Source organism: Bos javanicus, chromosome 1 (assembly GCF_032452875.1).
Source record: "Bos javanicus breed banteng chromosome 1, ARS-OSU_banteng_1.0, whole genome shotgun sequence".
NCBI lineage: Eukaryota > Metazoa > Chordata > Mammalia > Artiodactyla > Bovidae > Bos > Bos javanicus.
The window spans coordinates 147129616-147150246 of record NC_083868.1 but is presented as its reverse complement, the minus strand read 5'-3'; the positions used below and the strand labels follow the sequence as shown (position 1 = coordinate 147150246).

The window sequence follows — 20631 nt, the reverse complement described above, 5'->3', positions numbered from 1 at the left end:
TAGATACAAGTCCAGGCCTTTCCCTTGTGGCTCAGCTGGTAAAGAATCCCCCTGCAATGTGGGAGACCTGGGTTCGATCCCTGGGTTGGGAAGATCCCCTGGAGAAGGGAATGGCTATCCACTCCAGTATTCTGGCCTGGAGAATTCCATGGACTATATAGTCCATGGGGTCGCAAAGAGTTGGACATGACTGGGCAACTTTCACTTCACTTCCAGGCCTTCCAACATTAGATTGACTTTCTGAAACCCCTTAACGTCTGTTGGACAGCTACTTCAGTAAGTTCTGGAGTTACAGTTCGTACCATACAGACCACATGGGCAAAAGCTAATGTCTTGAGTCTTCATTTTCAATGTTAATTTGATAATTGTAAACAAACATTAGTAAAATCTGGAAAAGCACAGGGAAACCAACCAAGGGTAATACCTCCCTGATAATTGAAAGTCATTAAAGCTCTGATGTGTCCTGCTAGGAAAGATCATTGATTGCCCTCATGATGGAAACCCAGATGAACGTGCCTCTGTTTTACTTCTCTGTAATCCTTTAGTTCTGCTAACGCTTGCCAGTCCTGGAAATGTCCTTAAACTGCAAGGAATATTATCCCAGATATAAATCCTATGTGAGAAACAGTATCTTCAATAAAATCTCTGTGTGTATATGTATCTCTAAAGACCCCAGGTTCCAGTAATGATGTAATATGACCCCGCCTTTCACAGGCAGCCCCAGAGGCTGAGGGAGTCATGGTCTGTTGGTTGGATGTAGCTGGAGTAGCATAAAGTGATACCTTGGTTTCTTCTTTCTGCTTTTGAATAAACTCAAAACTTAAGAAGAAGATGAAATGAGAACCAGAACATGAACAAGATTTTGCTTCCTGCCCTCCTCCCAGAAATCCAGCCAGTGTCTGAACTGGCAGCAGGAGGGGAAGGGAATTTAAGGAGGAGGAAATTAAAGCACACACCACAAATTGTAAGTGTGATATTCTGTTTTCTCAGTAAAGTTGATATTTTTTCATTTTGACATTTTGAGGTTCTGTAAGAATTTGCAGCCTGCATCTGTAAGTCTGAATGATACTCTTCCAAAAGAACATTGAATTCAATAATTAAGTGATGAACACCAAGGGTTTCTTTCTGCAGAGGAGATTTGCGACTCATTCTTACCCAGACCTATAATTTAGGGGCCCAATGCCATGTCTTTAGGACACTGGCAAGTGCAAGCATTAAAATTCACATATTGCATTTTTCCATATTGAAACATCAACCACAGATCTCGCTTATTCCATTCAAAACCACTTTGCATAGTCCAGAAATTAGTGATCCTCACAGCACCCTAGTGAAAAAGGCAGTATTATGCTTCATGCTTCTAAAGAGTCATGTGGAGGTTTGTGAATTTGCCTATCACCAGGAAAACGAGTAGCAATTACAATAAAAGTCCAAAGTTCCTGGAGCCAGGTGCTCTGCTCAGGCCGGGCATATGCATCATTCTTTGCCAGCCAAACTGAATCATTGAATCCTCCGCCATCTCACCAATGTGAATTCTGGCATCTCTCACTCAGAATAGTTTTAGTTTGCTCATTCCCCTTAGCTTTCTCTGCCTGGATCTCTTGCTAAAATTAACCTCAAGGTTGGAGGAGCTGGAAAGTTCAGGACCAACCCAAAATGTTTTCCATCTTTTGACCAAACCTCGAATACTGAACATTTCTAACATTCAAAGAGGGTTTGTTGAAGTTTCCCAACTTTACCCCTCCTGGTTTCAAATGGCACCCGAAGCAGAAGAGCCAAAATGCTGTAAGGAGAAGCTATTCCAAACAAGATTCTTGGCCCAAGGCAGGCCTGAAAGGCTCCAGATGCATCTGATTGAAGTCGCCAAGCTCCTGGGTGCCTGTGTAAAAGGGGCCTGTGGATTCTGGAAGGTCTGGCTGTTATGAGCGGGTACAGTATAAGGCTGGATCCCTTTTTCTGGAACAGAGTGTTGGGTGTGACATTGGCAAGGCTGTGACTGGACAGCAGAGGCAGGTAACCAGTGGGGAGGGGGACAGCCCCTCCTGGGACTCCTTAAGCCACCTGCAGTGCTGTGGCTCCATGAACTTGTGCTGCGCGGCTGTGGGGTCACAGGCAAGGCTTCCCTTGGAGCAGGAATGTGCTTCCAAAGTGTGAACAAGGTGGAAACTGACACTCTGATGCCCCTGGAGGAAAAAAATATACGCCTTCTGTTTACATGCATGTGACTGCCAGTCTGACAGAGGGAGCACACGGGAGTCTCCTACGCTGTGGGTCAAGCCTCAGAAACGTGACCCAAATAGCGCTTGAGAAGTTCGAGTAGCCATTCAAGAAAGCTCCATCTTGGAGGACACAAGCCATGCCTCTTGGGGGTTTCTGCTGTCTAGAAACATCCAGGGCTTACCAAATTATGCCAAGGTTGATGCTTTCAAATTGTGGTGCTGGAGAAGACTCTTGAGAGTCCTTTGGACAGCAAGGAGATGCAACCAGTCCATCTTAAAGGAAATCAACCCTGAATATTCATTGGAAGGACTGAGGCTGAAGCCGAAGTTCCAATACTTTGGCCACCTGATGTGAAGAGCCAACTCACTGAAAAAGACCCTGATGCTGAGAAAGATTGAGGGCAGGAGGAGAAGGGAATGACAGAGGATGAGATGGTTTGATAGCATCATCAACTCAATGGATATGAGTTTGAGCAGGCTCTGGGAGATGGGGAAGAACAGGGAAGCCTGGTATGCTGCAGTCTGTGGGGTTGCAAAGAGTCGGACATACCTGAGCAACTCAACAACAAGAATCGAGGAAGAAAAAGACCTTTCAGAAAGTGCTAAGGAAAAAACTGATCTCAAAGTATGTGAGAAATTAAAACATTCTTTCTTTACCGAATTCCTACACAGGCAAGGCTTCCCTCTGAGCCACGCTTCTCCAACTTGACTGGGTGGAGGAATTCCCCATGGGATCTTATGAAACTCTGGACTCTGGCTCTGTCGGCCTGGGGGGTGCGGGAAACACGTGATTCTGAATCCTAACAAATTCCTGTGTGATGTTAGTGCTCCTGGTTCACGGGCCACTCTGAGTAGCTCAGTAGCTTAACGTCTTGTATTTGAAACAAGGGTCATTAAATAGCTCTTTAGACCATTAGACAGCTTTCATTTGATGGGTTAGTTTCAATGCCTTTAAAAAAAAAATTCCTATTTCCCCATTGAGCAATATGTCTTCATCTCAGGAAGGTTAAGAAATAAACACTGAAACTCTTGCCTGTCTATAATACTAAGTTTTGGGACTTCCCTGGTGTTCCAGTAGCTGGGATGCTGTGCTCCAGATGTGGGGGACCTGGGTTCAGTCCCTGGTCGGGGAACTAGATCCCACACGCCACAGTGAGGATCCAGTGCAGCCAAATAAATAAAATAAATAATTAAAAAAAACAACTATCCTCTTAAATTTGAATTGTACACTTATCCTGAGGGCCTTGTGCGCAAGACAGATGTCTCCACTCTGGACCCCACCACCAGAGTCCAGGAGACAAAACCATTAATGTTCAGGCCTGCAGAACTCTCCAGTTGTTTTAAATTTTTGGATTTGCCAAAGAGCAGGTTATAATCCTTCCATGAAGCTCTGTCATCCATGTCCCAGTTTAAAAATCATCACTCATCCCTTATATGTGGAATCTAAAAAAAAAAATGATACAAATGAACTTACAAAACAAAAAGAGACTCACAGACTTAGAAAATGAACTCAAGCTTGCTGAGGGAGGGGAAGGGGCAGTTAGGGACTTTGGGAAGGTCATGTACACACTGCTATATTTTGAAAGGATAACCAACAAAAACCTACTGTATAGCACAGGGAACTCTGCTCAGGGTTATGTGCCAGCGTGGTTGGGAGCGGGGTTTAAGAGAGAATGGATACATGCAGGCTTAGTCCCTTCACTGTTCAACCGAAACCTTCACAACATTGTTAATCAGCTACACCACAACACCACATTCTTTTGGTGTTACAATAATATTTAATTTTTAAAAAATCATCACTGAGGTCATTGTCAGCATGGCATGGAAGTTTTTGGATAGTACCTCTGTTGGAACACAAAGACTTAGAAAATAATGGAAAATGTGTGCTAGGGAGAGCTCATTTGTCCTCCTGAGATTTTAGACTGTACACAGACTACATAAAGACTATAGGAAGGCTATACACAGACTACATAAAGACCAGATACAGACTATATACTGACTACAGAGAGGCTATATACAGCCTACGCACAGTCCATATATATCAACTCTGTACAGACTATGTAGAGACTATACACAGACCACGCACAGACCATATAAAGACTATATATAAACTATATAAAGACGCTATACAGTTTAGGGGGGATCTTCTTTGCCTCCATTTTCTGGCCAGAGAATCTTCTTAACGATAAGCACGTTCAGAGACGATGTACAGTAATCATGAAACGAGAAAGTCTCACAGGATGTTTGGATTGCATTGCACTGCACACAGAAGTATATACGTTAATTATAGGATTATGCAAATACACATCTTTCCACCTTTGCTATTATTTTTAGAGAGCCACTAAAAATAACACCTGAGCGTATCTGTCCCCCAGTAGAAGCTGTAGCCAATCTGAGAGAGGATGAAAACTGCCATCCAATGACTTGGCAAAGCCACGTTCGCTGCAGCCACTTGGGTTCAAGTCCAGAGCCGGCAGCCCAGAGCCTGAGTCACTTGGAGGAAGCAGGACAGAGGGGTGGTTAGTGCACAGACTTAAAGAATCCTGAACAGTGCTAGCTGAGAGATGGTCAAAGGTGTCCCCCTAGGCACTTCATGGATGGCACACGTGTCCTTTGGTCTCGGACTCCTAAGGGAGTGGTAAGGCCAAGTTCACCAGCAGCCAGCTGAGTCTTTATTATTGTCATGACTTGGAGGATACCCAGAAACACTCCAACTGTGGCCTCGGGGAGTTATCTGCTGTTACGGCAGATAACCTGGAGCAAGGCAGCTCCAGGCCAGCGTGCAGGCCTTCAGACTGCCCACTGCTGCTCCGTGGCAGCTCCAGCTCCAAGGGTCACATATGACCACAACAAACCGTGTGTGCTCAGCCGTGTCTGACTCTTTGAGACCCCATGGACTGTAGCCCACTAGGCTCCTCTAGCAGAATTCTCTAGGCAAGAATACTGGAGTGGCTTTGCCATTACCTTCTCCAGGGGATCTTGACGGATTCTTTACCACTGAGCCAACTAGGAACCCCACAACAAACCATGAGACCTCTGCAAATTCCAGCCTTACTTTCATCTTTAAACATGACCTGCCCTAGGAAGGTCCCACTGGGAAAGATCCATACTCGGCTCCAACTAGGCCCACAGAGAAAAGCCAAGAAATTGGGCATTTAATGGGCACATCCAAACTCTCCCATTGAGCATCTGGACACTTCAGGCTAAAATTTTCTGGGAAGTTTCTGGAATAGAATACCCAAAGGACTAGTTGCATCACCACTTAAATTTCTAAGTCATTATGAAGTCTCAACCGACTCTGATGTGGCAGCTGCATGTTCCAGCGCTGAGCTTGTAGGGTCCGTCCGGGGAGTACTCAGTGTAGCAGAGAGAAAAGACCCTGGTATGGGGTTTAACCAGCCTCAACTTTATCAGGGAGCCCAGAAACACACTGGTAATTATCTTAACAGAGGATTTCCATGGAGAGCTCTAGGCAACTTGCATGACATTGAGATCTTCATAAATTTGAAGAAATGCACACATTGTTATCCTTCTAAGTACTAATAAGGTGTCAAGCTTTGGCAAGCTAACTTCACACCCATCTGGGAGAAAGCAGTCTCTCTCTGGAGTTTCAATTCCTGCTTTAGTCAAAACAGGAGTAAGAAAGAATCATGTCTATTGCTTTTAAAAGCCCTGTGCCCTCATCTCTTACTGTGTTATCCCTGGTGTGTGGGGTGAAATTGAGAGAATGGGAGGGGAAAACCCAGGGGGTTATTCTAATAGTACAGACTTTATTACAAAGTGTCTTTGTTGGCTATCACTGGCCAGCTTGGAATCCACAGTTAGCAGTTCAAAACCCCTTGTCTCGGGCTTCCCTGGTGGCTCAGTGGTAAAGAATCTGCCTACTAAGGCAGGAGACTCGGGTTTGAGCCCCGATCCGGGAGGATCCCACATGCAGCAGAGCAACTTAACTCATGCACCATAACTGCTGAGCCTGTGCTCTAGAGAGTAGCCCTTGCTGTTCACAACTAGAGAAAAATCCGAGCAGCAACCAAGACCCAGCAGAGCACCCACAACCTCACAAAAAAAAAAAAACAAACCCTTATCTCATAGTGTCTCTTAACCATGTGCATTGAAGTTATGAACAGATACTCATCCTGGAACAGCAGTCCCCAAACATTTTGGCACCAGGGACATTTTGTGGAAGACAATTTCTCCAAGGACTGGGGGGCAGGGGATGGTTCAGGTGGTAATGTGAGTGATGGGGAGCGGTGGGAAGTGGGGGGCAGCAGGGGAAGCTTTTCTTGCTCACCTGCCTCTCACCTCCTGCTGTGAGGCCCGAGGAAGGGGGTTGGCGATCCTGCCCTGGAGGATGTATACAGAACAGAGCAAAAGAAATAAAGTTATTAATGGGGAAAGGAGATGTTTACTTTGGAACTTCAAAATGAACAACATTTGATTAGTGAGCTGGTAAAGCCAGTGGGCTGGGGCTTCCCAGGTGGCTCAGTGGTGAAGAATCTACCTGCCAATGCAAGAGATGTGGGTTCAATCCCTGGGTTGGGACAATCTCCTGGAGAAGGGAATGGCAACCCACTCCAGTATTCTTGCCTGGGAGAATCCCATAGACAGAGGAACCTGAGGGGCCACAGTTCATGGGGTCGCAAAGAGGAGGATAGAACAACAACAACAAAACCAATGGGCAGGAAAAATAAATAAATATGCATGCCCCAAATGGCCGGCCCATGTGCAAGATTAGCCGGTTTTCAGCACTTCCAAGTAGGCGTGCTTCTTCCTAAGCTACAGAATGAGCTGTCTAGTATTCTTTTGTCAGTTCTTGTTCTGGAGGACCATCCCCTCTGCCCTCCCTATATTTTGTGAAGTCTTCTTAATGCTCTCAAAGTGCAATTGCCACAGTGCTGGGCTGAGTTTTACCTACAGGTGTGAATTAGCCTACTAATTTGAATTGTACTTGAAAAAGGCAATACAGGGATCGTTCATGGGTGAAAGCAAAAAGTGAACAGTGTTAAGGCAGCCACTGCTTCAACCCCAAGTACAGAATTTCGCTTTTCTTTGTTTTCCTTTAGCTTCCTGAGTTCAGTGTGTACGTATGTGTGTAAGAGATAAACGTAGTTTTATCCCTTTACTGAAAAGATGTCCACTTAGGAGGAAGAAAACCACATACTTTTGGTTTTATTAAAATGGTCTTTTAGTCACAAAATTAAAATGTTTTCTTCTTCGCAGGCTTTAAAATACCGGTAAGTTGCTAGACCCTCTTAGGGGTCAGATTCTCATCCAAATATTTCCTTTTATTATTTTTTCCTTTTATAGTTTCACTTATGCTGTGATCATCTTTACCAGGGGCTGAGTTCTGCTGATCTGATGCCCAGCATCTGAAATGATGGGCTCCATATCCTGTCTGCACAGCAGCCCGATGCCAGGGTTGAATTACTATTGAATAAGCAGCAGTGAAATCTTTATCAAAATAATCAGGGGTTCCCAAAACCACAAATAACAACAACCGGACTCAAGTTGTACTAAATCAGCAAAGATCATTGATATAATAAGATTCTGAGTCACTTTTTTTCTGCAGTCTCTCTCTCTTTCTCTTGCAAAGTCTCCTCGGCTATTTTCTTGCACCGCCTGGGGGAGGGCAGGTGGAGGGAAGGAAGGGCATTGCTCAGAAAGTAAAAAAAAAAAAAAAAAAATTGACATCACTGAAGTCACATGATTGGCAAGAACCAATTAAGATGGGCTGTGGAAAGGGGAACAGTTAAATTTGTAATTTGGGTTGTGTGAAAACTTCTTTGGGCCTCATAAACAACCACAGAACCACAAGTTGGGTAGCCTGGCAGTGTCAGAAGTCTGAGCCCAGCATAGTGGTCAGCAGGCAAGACGGATCACTCTGACTGGAAACCACAGGGCTTTGCAGAGTTCTGAACATCATCAACCCACAGCCAAGACGCCGCTTTTTTTTTTTTTTAATCTTTACCAATTTGAATATTTGTCTTTGCAAAGGTACATTTCTTTTTTTTTTCCTTAGGACTCAGGGAGCCCCAGAGGTGTCGAGGGAAAAACAAAAAACAAAAAGGACCTGTAGGGAACCATGGTTGGGGGTGAGGTTAAAACGGTGACCTTTCTTGGTTTCTCGCTCTTAAGGTAAAAGAACTCATTGAATCCCCCGCCTTCAGAAGAGGGTGCCTTTTCAGGAGGAAGCGATGGCTTCAGACAGCATGTTTGAGTCATTTCCTTCATATCCACAGTGCTTCATGAGAGGTGAGTACACTCTGAGATTTTAATATCTACTTTTGCTCGGCTCTGTAGATAATAAAGTGGCTGCCTGTTGTAACTGGGTGCAGAGAGCCCCTGCCGCTCTCCCGTCTGTTTGGGGGGAGGAATTCAAACACCTCCTCGGGTGTAAGATTTCAAGGCTATTGGATTACTTATTCATCAGATGGACGCTCTTGAGAAATGTTTTCATAAATACTTAGTTAAGCTGTCGAGGGGTTCCGTTGGTGGGTGAGAACTTTGTCCGGGGCAAGTCAGTTGGGCTGTTCCTGATTAAAATCCTAGAGATCATAAAGCTTGCAGGAAGCTGTCTGGGTTTTCACTGGTTGCCCCCCGGCCCGAGATGGCTGTGGCTGGGTTGTCCCGCGCTGGGCAGGCAGTGTGGCCCACATGCCAGCCTGCCCTAGGCTTTAGCAGACTCCAGCATCACCGGCCAAGAAGGCTGGTGCCAGTGTGGGGCGGAGGCAGAGATCTGCTCACCGCCCAGGCGGGGACACCGCAGTGACAAAGTAGCAAGTCAGTTGTCTCCGAAAGGTGGATAGTAGAGGAGCCGGGCAGACTGGTCTAGGTTGAAAGCCCCAGAATGGGGCCTTGCTGGGTTATTCCTTGCAGCCTCAATGCAAAAGAGGCTGCCGGCATCTTCTGAGAGAGAGTGAAAGCGAAGCATACACAAGTCTCTCCCGCCAAGAGCAACGAAGAAGTTGCCTAAGTCAAGCGTCTGAAGTGGCAGCTGAAGTCATTGAGATTGTGTGCTTCCTAACAGAAGCAGCTAGTGCGGGGTACCTGCCTGCATGTTGGCAATGAGCCTCTTGAAACGCACCGAGCTGTGGTTGAGCTCTGAGTGTGTGAGTATGTGTGTGGTGTGCATGGGCGTCTGGGGTTATCTTTGTTGGGAAAAAAGAGGGCCGTGCCTAAACAAACACAAAGAGGAACGCAGAAATGTCACCGAGACATTGCCGTGTGCGTTGGGGCGAGCCCTTTGACCAGCGCCTGCACAGCCTGTGGCTTAATGGCTTGGCAGAGCTGGGATGGAGTGGGATGGATAGGGGGTGGGGATCATTCATTTTCTAGCTACCAACGTTCGCGCGCACCCAAATAGTGTCTGTGACTCATTATTTATTCATCGAGCCAAGTGAGCCGAAGAATGCAGAGGGCTGCCAGCCACTTTGTCACAACAAACGCTATTGTGGATGCCACAGAGCCTCTGTGTTTCCGGGTCCCTGAAATTTAAACACTTGACAAAGATGTGTGTGTGTGTGTGTGTCTGTGTGTGTGTGTGTGTGTTGTAGGGAGAGCAGGATTTCAGGAGAAGGGGAAGAAAGCAAGTCATTAACCGATTCAAAGCTTCAAATTAAAGGGTTTTCAAGTGCTTCTTTACTGGCAGCTGAGGACATTTTAGTGAAGTTGAGTCATGCGCTGGGTATGAGTCACACATCCTCACGGCACTGAGCTCCTGAGGCAGAAGCGCCGGCCGCTGGGGGTGAGAAGCCGTGAAGGGCCTTCTCGCTGCATTTCCTCTGGGCCTCTGACAAGCAAAGGAAGCAATATCTGTAGAATAACAGAAAGGGAAAAAAAAATCTTCCTGCCTCAACTCTGCTTTCAATGCTCTCTCCAAACGATGATTGTTTCCTATTCTATCAACTCAGGAAGGCAGATTCAGGAAATTTTTCAACATCCCCCTGGGTAATAAATGGGATTTCGGTGTGCAGTGCTGGCCTGCCTTCCTGTCCTTACTGGTGAGACAGCAGAGCTAAGTGAGGGGGGCCCTGGTGACCTGCTCAGACACCGGCAAAGACGAGGAGCTCAGCCCCTAAACCAGCCCACAGTCCCTGTGTCCCCAGGACGGAAACCGACCGGACCTGCCCCCAGGTTTAGGAACTGGTGGCAGCCTAGCTGTCAAGAGGAACTGTGTGCAGGGGACCCTAGCACCCCAACCAAGACTCAGAAGGGCTCATGGGAAAAGGTCTTTTCATTCCTTCCGGTCATTAAAAGGAACTCAGGGATGATTACAATCACTCACTCAAGAATATAATACGAGACTGAATTTCAGAGAATCAAAGTGAAATCTGGGCCATTTTTCACGGCTCAGTTTATCAAGGTGATTCGTCAGGCTGAGGGTTTGCATCATCTGGGTTCGCGGTCCACACCACTCATTTGAGTCTGGAGAGGTAGCAAAACAAACACTGCATTTGGTACGATGTGGGCCCTGCCTTAGAGCGCGACGCTAGAAGAATTGCCCTACTCCCTATTAAAGTCCGTATTCTCCTCGCAGCCGGTACCCTGTTCCCCGAGCCTGGCCATGAGCAGCGCCCCGCACTGTGGCCATTTCTTGTCGCCTGTAATTTATAGCATGTGTGCCCTCCCCAACTGCAGCTCCAAGCGAGCGGGGAAAATATCTTGTTTTCTTCCTGGGATGGCCCTTTATCAGTGCGTGCAATTCTCACAGGAGGAAACCCATAACTCATTTTTCGAGCAAGATACCCATGTGGAAATGGAGGCGAAAGAGAGGTGTGGGACCAAGCCAACCATTGTTCCCTTCTGGGTGACAGGCAAGCGAGAGTCTGAGAGGCTGGCATGCAAAACAAATGTGGTCTACCACAGAGAAGGCTGCTGCTGTGCCTTCTCACTGAATGTGCTCAGGCAAGAAGATGAGGCATGACTGCAATTCCCTGGCAGGATCCCCCGTGGTTCATGGCACGCTGTCCCTGCAGGACCCAAACTCGGGTCCCCTGATGGGGTACCGCGTGCGGGCCCGCAGAGTGGGGAAGGAATGCGGAGGAAGAACGTCAGTACGTATGTGTTTTTGTAAAATGCCTCAGGTAGCCGTGTTCTTAGAAGTGGCTTAGTGGTCTATGCAAAGCCTGAATGCTAATATGCCTCCGAGTTCCTAGAACCACAGGTAAAAATCTCGGCGGGGCTGACGCACCGCTGTCTTCTCGAGGTTATCTCAAAGGGAATTGCAGGAGCGGAGGCTGAATGTGTGAAGCATGCCTCTCCATGGGCCTCAGTTTGCCACTTCTTTGCAGAGAAATATTTATGAAGACATCTCTGGCTCTGCTGGAGGTTTAAGATCACATAAAGCTGTTGATTCAACTGGGTATCAGACACCGTGTGAATTCCGTGTCCGTTTGCCAAGGCTGCCATAACAAACAAGCATAGACTGAGTAGCTTAAACAACAGAAATGGATTGTCTCGTGATTCTGGAGGCCAGAATCTCATGGAGAATCCTGGTGTAGCTTTGGTCTTGGGAAGGCTTCAAGGCCTCGGGAAGTTGGTTTCCTCTGAGGCCTCTTTCTTTGTCTTGTAGACGGCTGTCTTCTCCCTGTGGCCTCACGTAGTCTTCCTTCATAATGATCTATGTCATAATTTCATCTTACAAGGATACTAGTCGTATTGCATTAGATCCCACCATGAGGACCTCATTTACTCTTAATGATCTCTGCAAAACTTCACTCTCCAAATACAGTCACCTTCTGAAGCACTGGGAGTTAGTACTTCCAAGTATGAACTTGGGGAGAACACGCTTCAGTCCCTGACAGTGTGTCTTAGCCAGTCTGACTCCCCCAGACCCACAGGGAACCTGTACTTTTCCTAAGTACCCTCCTGGATGTGGAGGAATCAGATCCCAGCTCCCTCTATGTGAGATGCAACTCTTGCGTTCTGAAACTGCCCACACATTTTGAAACTGAGAAAAAAAAAAAAAGGTGTTAAAATCTATCTAAACTCACAATCAGACCCTTTGCTATTTAGTTCCTTTGCATGCTAAGAGACCTGTGAAAATGACAAGGCAATTTTGAAATGTTAAAGCTTTAAAAGAGCAAAGAGCAGTCCCCCAAGAGATGCCACCTCCTTGGCTCTGCCTCCTCCACAGGGATCGTCCCTGTAATTCCAGACCTTCCCAAGGCACACCCCACCCCTGGGGGTGGGAGACAGGCCACAGGAGGCCCCACACCTGCTCAGACTCCAAGGGCTGGCCCGGTGAGCTGCCAGGAGCAGAAGCAACTTTAGAAGGAACAGCTGAGCCTGGGGCTAACCGGCAAGCAAGCAGCCTGGGAGAGCTTTTGGACGCCAAGAGGTTTCTCTCTTCTCTTGAAACAGGTCTGAATTGTGGACTTTGAAAAGATCTGCCCTTTTCCTGAGAAAGCGAGTGATGTTGGGCCATGGCACACACAGAATCTAAGAGAGACAGGCTTGGGGATGTTGGTCTAAAGCACAGAGCCCAAGAGCTTGTAAGCCAGGACGAAAAAAGAGAAGGGGCCAGGGCTGAAGAAGGACCAGGCAGACTTAGTACAGTGATGCCCTTTTCCTTTCTTTTCAGTTTTTCCAGCTTTTTGCCAAAATAGCATGAGACAGCTTTTTTCTTGATCTTTGGTTTCCTCATCTCTAAAGTGAGGATGGTATCAGATTAGCCAAAAAGTTCATTTGGGTTTTTCCGTATGGTAAAACCCGAATGAACTCTCTGGCCAACCCGATAGTAGGGCCTGTTGTTAAAGTGGCTGCAAGGACTAAATTAAACAACCCAAGTACAGTGCTTGGTAAAGTCATGAAAACCAGGCAGTTAATGTCGGCCACGGCAACTGCGGTTCAGCTTTCCAGATGATGCTTAGTCAAGGCCGTCTACTCTCGAAAGGAGAGGTCACGGGGGACCCCGGGAGAGGCCTCCCGAAGACAGAGACTCAGGGTGGGGAGGAGACGGTGTGGAGGGTCAGAACCAAGACGAGAGGGAGGGGGTCTGTCGTGGGGGTCCAGCCTAGGCCGAGGTGGGGTAGCAGGAGCCCAGTGGGGTGTGGAATTTGGTGAGTAAATTAGCCATCCCTTCAACACCATGTCTCTCTTGCTCTATGAGAAAGAGGACAGAGAAAGGCTGAGGGCACTTTGTGTCACTTGGTGGGCTTAGCTTTTCAACGTCGTAGCTAGTTGGGACATGTTGAGACAGGAATCCCGATGGAAGTTTCTCCTCTTTGAGATCCTGGTATCACTTTATTTTCCTGAAGTCCCTTCTTAATGGAACAGCCACCTCCTTGCCTGGTGACCCTCCACAGGTCCCCCCGGGTCCATGCTTCTGGGGATATTTCTGTGTATTTGTCAAAGTCCTGGAGAATCCAGTGGATAGAGGAGCCTGGCAGGCTATATATGGGGTCGCAAGAGTCAGACATGGCTTAGTGACTTCACCACCACCACCACCAGTGAAGGCACCTTGGTTGCTTGGCAGGTTGGGGGTGGGAGTGAAGGCCGCACAGGAAACTCAAGTGAATTTTCTGTTTCTCAGGTAACTTCCTAGTGACCTAGATGAGTCATCAGATGTCTCCGTGTCTCGTCTGAGTTCTGCAAAAGGGACTAATAATGTTCTAGATGAGCTTGCCTCCGAATGGCCGAGTTCCTGTTCAAAATCTTTGAACATGTCAGAGAGAGGTACCATAAAATGCATCACAGTGTCTCAGTGTAACAACATGAAGCATTTTTTTAAAAAAAAATATTTTATTTCGTAGTGGAAAACAGTGATCCTACCATTTCAGATATGGCAAGCATTTTTCCCAAATTCTCTTAAAAATTTTCTTTTCCAGCTCCCATTCTTAAGAGAGCTCCCCGGAAGCTACTCTGGTACCTGAAAAGTGTTCCTCTCTCAGTCCTGTCTGACTCTTTGCAACCCCATGGACTGTAGCCTGCCAGACTCTGTCCGTTGAATTCTCCAGGCAAGAATACTGCAGTGGGTTGCCATTTCCTTTACCTAGTCCTTAAAGTTCGCAAAATAATCTTTTTCCAAAAATTTTGTTCCTTGAGCTCCCCTGCTCCTTCTCCTCAAGGCCACCAATCCCGTCCTTCAGCCTCTTTGCTGAGAAAAAAAGCCTCAAGTAATGTGTTGTACTTGGCCTACTTATGCCTGCCCCAAAATATCTAGATGATGCCCCAGGGTGGTAGAAAGGGAGGGAGCGTCTCCTTCAAGAGCTTTGCAGACCACGCACATAATCAGGGAGTGCTTTCAGAGAACTATGGGTGGTTCCTGGACATGAGTTCAGTTCAGTTTAGTCCCTCAGTCATGTCCAACTCTTTGCAACCCCATGGACTGCAGCACGCCAGGCTTCCTTGTCCATCACCAACTTCCAGAGTTTACTCAAACTCATGTCCATCAAGTCAGTGATGCCATCCAACCATTTCATCCTCTGTCATCCCCTTCTCCTCCACCTTCAATCTTCCCCAGCATTGGGGTCTTTTCCAATGGGTCAGTTCTTCACATCAGGAGTTTCAGCTTCAGCATCAGTCCTTCCAGTGAATATTCAGGACTGATTTCCTTTAGGATAGACTGGTTGGACCTCCTTGCAGTCCAAGGGACTCTCAACAGTCTTCTCCAACACCACAGTTCAAAAGCATCAATTCTTCAGCACTCAACTTTCTTTATAGTCCAACTCTCACATCGATACATGACCACTGGAAAAACCATAGCTTTGACTAGATGAACCTTTGTTGGCAAAGTAATGTCTCTGTTTTGTAGTATACTGTCTAGGTTGGTCATAGCTTTTCTTTCAAGGAGCAAGTGTCTTTTAATTTCATGGCTGCAATCACCATCTGCAGTGATTTTGAAACCCAGAAAAATAAAATCTCTTACTCTTTCCATTGTTAGCCCATCTATTTGCCATGAAGTGATGGGACCAGATGCCATGATCTTAGTTTTCTGAATGTTGAGCTTTAAGCCAACTTTTTCACTCTCCTCTTTCACTTTCATCAAGAGGCTCTTTAGTTCTTATTCACTTTCTGCCATAAAGGGTGGTGTCATCTGCATCTGAGGTTATTGATATTTCTCCCAGCAATCTTGATTCCAGCTTGAACTTCATCCAGCCCGGCATTTCGCAAGATGTACTCTGCATATAAGTTAAATAAGCAAGGTGACAATATACAGCCTTGACATACTCCTTTCCTGATTTGGAACCAGGACACGAAACAGAGTCTGAAGCCTCATGTAAGCTTTCACCTGCTGGACAAGTAAGCTGGATGCTCCCCTGGATCACACAACCTTCTCTTTTCATCGAAGGGACATCCGTTCATCCTCTCTTAGCTCCTTGAATCTCTTCCTTCCTCCTCCCCTTTACTGTCCTGACAACACTGAATGATTCCAGAGAAAGAAAAGAACAATTCAGGTAGAGTTTTATGCATCCCAAAGACGACTGAAATGATGCATTTTCTTACAGTGACATAAAGAGCTTGAAACTCTTGCTAGGGTTTACCAGTAAGAAGTATGTTAAGCTGTACATTAAGGGGAACTTGACTACAGTGGTTCAAGCAGCCAGGCCTTGGTCCAGCACGGGCGAATGTGGTTCAGGAGTAATTGTTCCATTTCTGGTACAGCAGGATGCTCTTGTGTTCTGGTTCCACCATGAGATGCCTGCACCTCAGATCTGTCCAGGCAGGAAGGAGATGGGGGCCTCAAACCCTTCTTCTTGGAGCTCTGTCTTTTTACGCAAGAAAGGAAGCCCCTCTCTGCCAGCTCCCTCTTATGTATCTCATAGGCCAGAACCATGTCACAGGGTCTCTGGCTGCAAGGTGCCCAGGGCAGCAGACGTGGCACTTATCAGCTCACAGAGCAGAGGAAAGCAGAGGGGAAGGTGGGTGGGAATGATGTCAGGGAGCCCAGGGCAACATCTGCCAGGCCACATTGTTCCCTGGCAGGTACCCTGGCATTCCTGGTGATATCTCTTCTCCTATGTCCTCCATGTGGGCTGTGCTTTGAAAATACACACAGAGGCGGAGTGAACTGGGAGACTGGGATTGAAATACACACACTATTGATACATGTCTGCTTTCTCAGTCATCTCTGACTCTGAGACCCCATGGACTGTAGCCCACCAGGCTCCTCTGTCCATGGGATTCTCCAGGCAAGACTACTGGAGTGGGTTGCCATTTCCTCCTCCAGGGGATCTTCCTGACCCAGGGAACGAACCCATATCTCCTGAGTTTCCTGCACTGGCAGGCAGATTCTTTACCACTGAGCCACCTATGTAGCCCGGATACTATGTCTGAAATAGATACCTAATGAGAACCTGCTATAATAGCTTAGGGAACTCCAGTTGGTGCTCTGTGGTGACCTAAATGGGAAGGAAATCCGTAAAAGAGGGGATAGGTGTACACATATAGCTGATTCACTTTGCTGTACAGTAGAAATCACCAACATTGTAAAGAAACTGTACTCCAATAAAACTTTTTTAAAAAGAAGAAGAAAATACACTCAGAGAAGCTCTGAGTTATTCCTTCAGTCCTTGGAAGTTGCCAGTGGATCCTGGGGGTGGGGAGGATGGTATTTTTTCTTTTTTTGCTTTATGAAAGAAAATGAAAGCACCTTTAAGTAAAGGTCTTGAATTTTTTTTTACTAAAGTATAATTGACTTACAATGTGTTGATTCCAGGTATCCAACAAAGTGATTCAGTTATATACATACATATATATATATATATATCAGATATATAGAGAATATATATATATATATACATCCTTTTCAGATTTTTTCCATCATAGGTTGTTATAAGGTATTGAATACAGTTCCCAGTGCTATACAGTAGACACTCATTGTTTATCTGTTTCATATATAGTGGTGTCAGTCTGTTAATCCAAGCTCCTAATTTATCCCTCTCCACTTTTTGTATTTTTTATTGGAATATAATTTCTTTACAATGTTGTGTTCATTTCTGCTATACAACAAAGTGAATCATCTATATGTATACATGTATCCCTACCCCTCTCTCTTGAGGCTCTCTCCCACCATCCCATCCCACTCCTCTAGGTCACCATAGAGCACAGAGCTGAGCTCCCTGGGGTATAGAGCAGCTTCCCACTAGCTAGCTGTTTTACACATGATTGTGTACCTATGTAGTGCTGCTCTTCCAATTTGTCCCACATTCTCCTTACCCTCCTTGTCCACAAGGCTATTCGCTACATCTGCATTTAGAGCCTGTCATACAGAGTGACGAAGTCAGAGAGAAAAACAAATATTGTGTATTAATGCATATACATGGAATCTAGAAAAATGGTACTGATGAATGCTCTTTCATTTTTTGATTTACTGAAAGCAAAATAGGCAAGAGATGGGATGAGTGGGACAGGGGGCCTGTCAAAAGGGAGTCAGGGTCACACCTACCTTCAGGGTCGAAACCCAGAAGCACACTTGACTCTCACAGTGTTACAAAAACAACCAGCTTTGTATAGACAGGAGTGTTGCTTATATAAAAGCCACCACACCTGGCCCCTGGGTTGATGTTTCTACTAGTAACTGGAAATAGTTTCCTTTTTTCTCTTCCTCGCTCTTTTGAATTCTCAAAACCCCACGACCTAACCCTCTACACCTTTATTTTTTTTTTTTAAGAGAATTCTTTTCTGCAGAATTTCTGGAGGGAAATTGTCTTTTAAGTCACCCTCCTTAAATTTACCCAAGGGTGTTTTATCTCTGACTGAAAGACAACAACCAGATAATACCCCTCTATCTGGGAGATAGAACACTATTCATACCTCGTATTTCCGCAAGTTACAGATTATTTTTGCTTCGTAATTACTGGCCTGTCTACTTCCTGAGTCTGGATGCAAATCTACTTCCCTGAAAGTCAATGCCTTAAAATAAAAAAAAAAAAAAGCCTTTATTCAGTTTTTCCCTGAAATAAGAAATAGTGTAAATCTTTCATCCTGCTTTGCTGCAAGATGAGTGAACATGGAGAATCGTTGATTTTGTGGAAGACACTGCCCTCCCTGCCCTTGGCCCTTCTGTGTCTACTCTCAGATGGACGGCTCTTTAAAGAGTGGGCTCTCCCAGACAGTTCGGGGGCCCCAAGGTAAAAGGTCACCCAAAGTAGAAATCACAGTTGGCTAGTTGGGCTTGTTCAATGGCTCTGCTGCTTTCAAGACTGATGCTTCTTTGTGTAAATTTGCCACCTGTGCTAAACTGATTCAAAGCTAAGGACTCAACTTGTTAAGTCTTGAAGCCATGTCTATTGGAAGAAATATGTCACTGACATTTTGCAAAACTTCTGCCCACCTTCCTTGCCTACCATCTGATTTTTACTCCTGGTCTTTTGGATGTCCTCTGTGAAGACTAGGGCTCCTAAAAATAAACCCTTTCTGATAGAGAACAAAATTATAAGATATGAGCCGTAAATCAAATACAGCATTGGACCTCGAAGCAAGCCTCTGTTTCCTCTTCTCTTTGAGAGCCATATTGGGCCTGAACAGCACGTAGGTTTTTCTGAAAATGTGTAAGAATTCAGATTTTTTTTATTAGTAGGATGTCTTAAAGAAAGACCTAGAAAATATTCCAGTGGTCAATTTGCCAGATAGAGATATATTAAAAAGAGCAAACAAAAGTCCGAACCCTGGGATTAACAGATACACACTAGTGTATCTAACATAGACAGACAATAAGGATGTACTGTATAGCACAGGAAACCACCTTCACTGTCTTGTAATAAGCTATGATGAGGGTCTGAAAGACCTATGATGGGAAAGAGTCTATGTATACACACACACACACACACACACACACATATAGCTGAATCACTTTGCAGTACACTTGAAACTACACAACATTGTAAAACAACTATACTTCAGTAAAAATAAAGTTAGAACCCTGAGTACATGGCTCACTGTTCGGTGGTCACAGGCTGTTGTGAGTGGAGTGTTTTCAAGGAAGCTAAGCACGGTGTCAGAAAATCTTTCATTGCTCAGTGAAGGAACAATCTCCATCTTCTACACACACACACACACGAAGAGATCACATATAACCTTTGATGTTAATTTTTATTACACTTCAAAACGTGCAAAAGAGAATAGACAAAAATACATTCGTTTGGGCGCCATTTTTCCAGGAGCAGTTTCAACGCCAACCACGGTTTGCTGTTTTATTACACAGCTTCTGTTTGCACTTTGAACTACGTGCTTGAGGCCGCTTACTCCACACCATCTGCAAGCTGCATCTGTGCAGCCCCATCCACCTCGCTAACAGTCACAGCTGAACTTGACATTAACCCACTTTGAAAGTATGCAATCTGTAAACTCTGAAACTGCATATAGATGTATACACACACGCACATGGGCTTGTGCACACACACACACACACAGCCCATGCAAAAGTCTGGAGGAATTAGGAGGAAGGGGAAAATTAGCCATATCTTTTATGAGTTTGCTGTCGTGTCTTTGCCTTTTGCAGCCTGGGGTTAGTAACACAGAGGGACTGAGTGATGACGAAGCGATCTAGGCACTGGTGGGAATGAACGGAAACTCCCACTGCTGTTTTATTATTATTGACTGACTCCACCGTTCAGAAAAATCAGGATGGCTATGACTCCCGAAGTCCAAGAGGAAAGGAACAGTTACCAAACAGTTTTAAACAAATATTAGGGCTGCTAAAGGGGTGGGGTTGTATAAAGAAGTACAAACACCAACAATGGAAATTCTGTTCAACTGCCAATCATCCTGCATCATTCAGTTCAGTTCAGTCGCTCAGTCGTGTCTGACTCTTCACGACCCCATGAATCGAGACAGGCACGCCAGGCCTCCCTGTCCATCACCAACTCCCGCAGTTCACCCAAACTCATGTCCATTGAGTCGGTGATGCCATCCAGCCATCGCATCCTCTGTCATCCCCTTCTCCTCCTGCCCACAATCCCTCCCAGCATCAGAGTCTTTTCCAATGAGTCAACTCTTCAAATGAGGTGGCCAAAGTACTGGAGATCAGTCCTTCCAAAGAACACCCAGGGCTGATCTCCTTCAGAATGGACTGGGTGGATCTCCTTGCAGTCCAAGGGACTCTCAAGAGTCTTCTCCAACACCACAGTTCAAAAGCATCAATTCTTTGGTGCTCAGCTTTCTTCACACTCCAACTCTCACATCCATACACGACCACTGGAAAAACCATAGCCTTGCCTGCATCGTTACTTCATTAAAAAAAAAAACAAAAAAACTACACTTCCAACATGCTTCCCACTAGATTGTGTTCAAAACAAAGAAGTAATTGTATCCTAGAGGTGGATGAATCTGTTTAAAAACAAATGAACTATGAGACATATAAACTATGAGATATTATCACATGTGATACATTCTAAGGTGTGTGTGTGTGTTTTCTATATATAGTTCTATCTAGTTTCAACTGGCATCTGAAATTATATAACTGTTATATATA

The 20631-nt window shown here is 45.6% G+C and overlaps 1 protein-coding gene across 4 annotated transcripts in view; it reads left to right on the top strand.

Annotated features, from left to right (window-relative positions):
• The first annotated feature begins 7985 nt into the window (after window positions 1-7985).
• Window positions 7986-20631, top strand: part of RUNX1 (RUNX family transcription factor 1) — a 273353-nt gene continuing 260707 nt past the window's right edge. For 2 of the 4 annotated variants that reach the window (XM_061424387.1, XM_061424372.1), the window contains exons 1-2: window positions 7993-8210; window positions 8352-8468. In XM_061424387.1, the coding sequence (XP_061280371.1) occupies window positions 8411-8468 (58 nt within the window). In that variant the 5' untranslated portion in view covers window positions 7993-8210; window positions 8352-8410. Of the gene's footprint in view, window positions 8211-8351; window positions 8469-20631 lie in introns of all 4 variants that reach the window. The other 2 variants (XM_061424402.1, XM_061424413.1) reach the window with 2 other exon arrangements.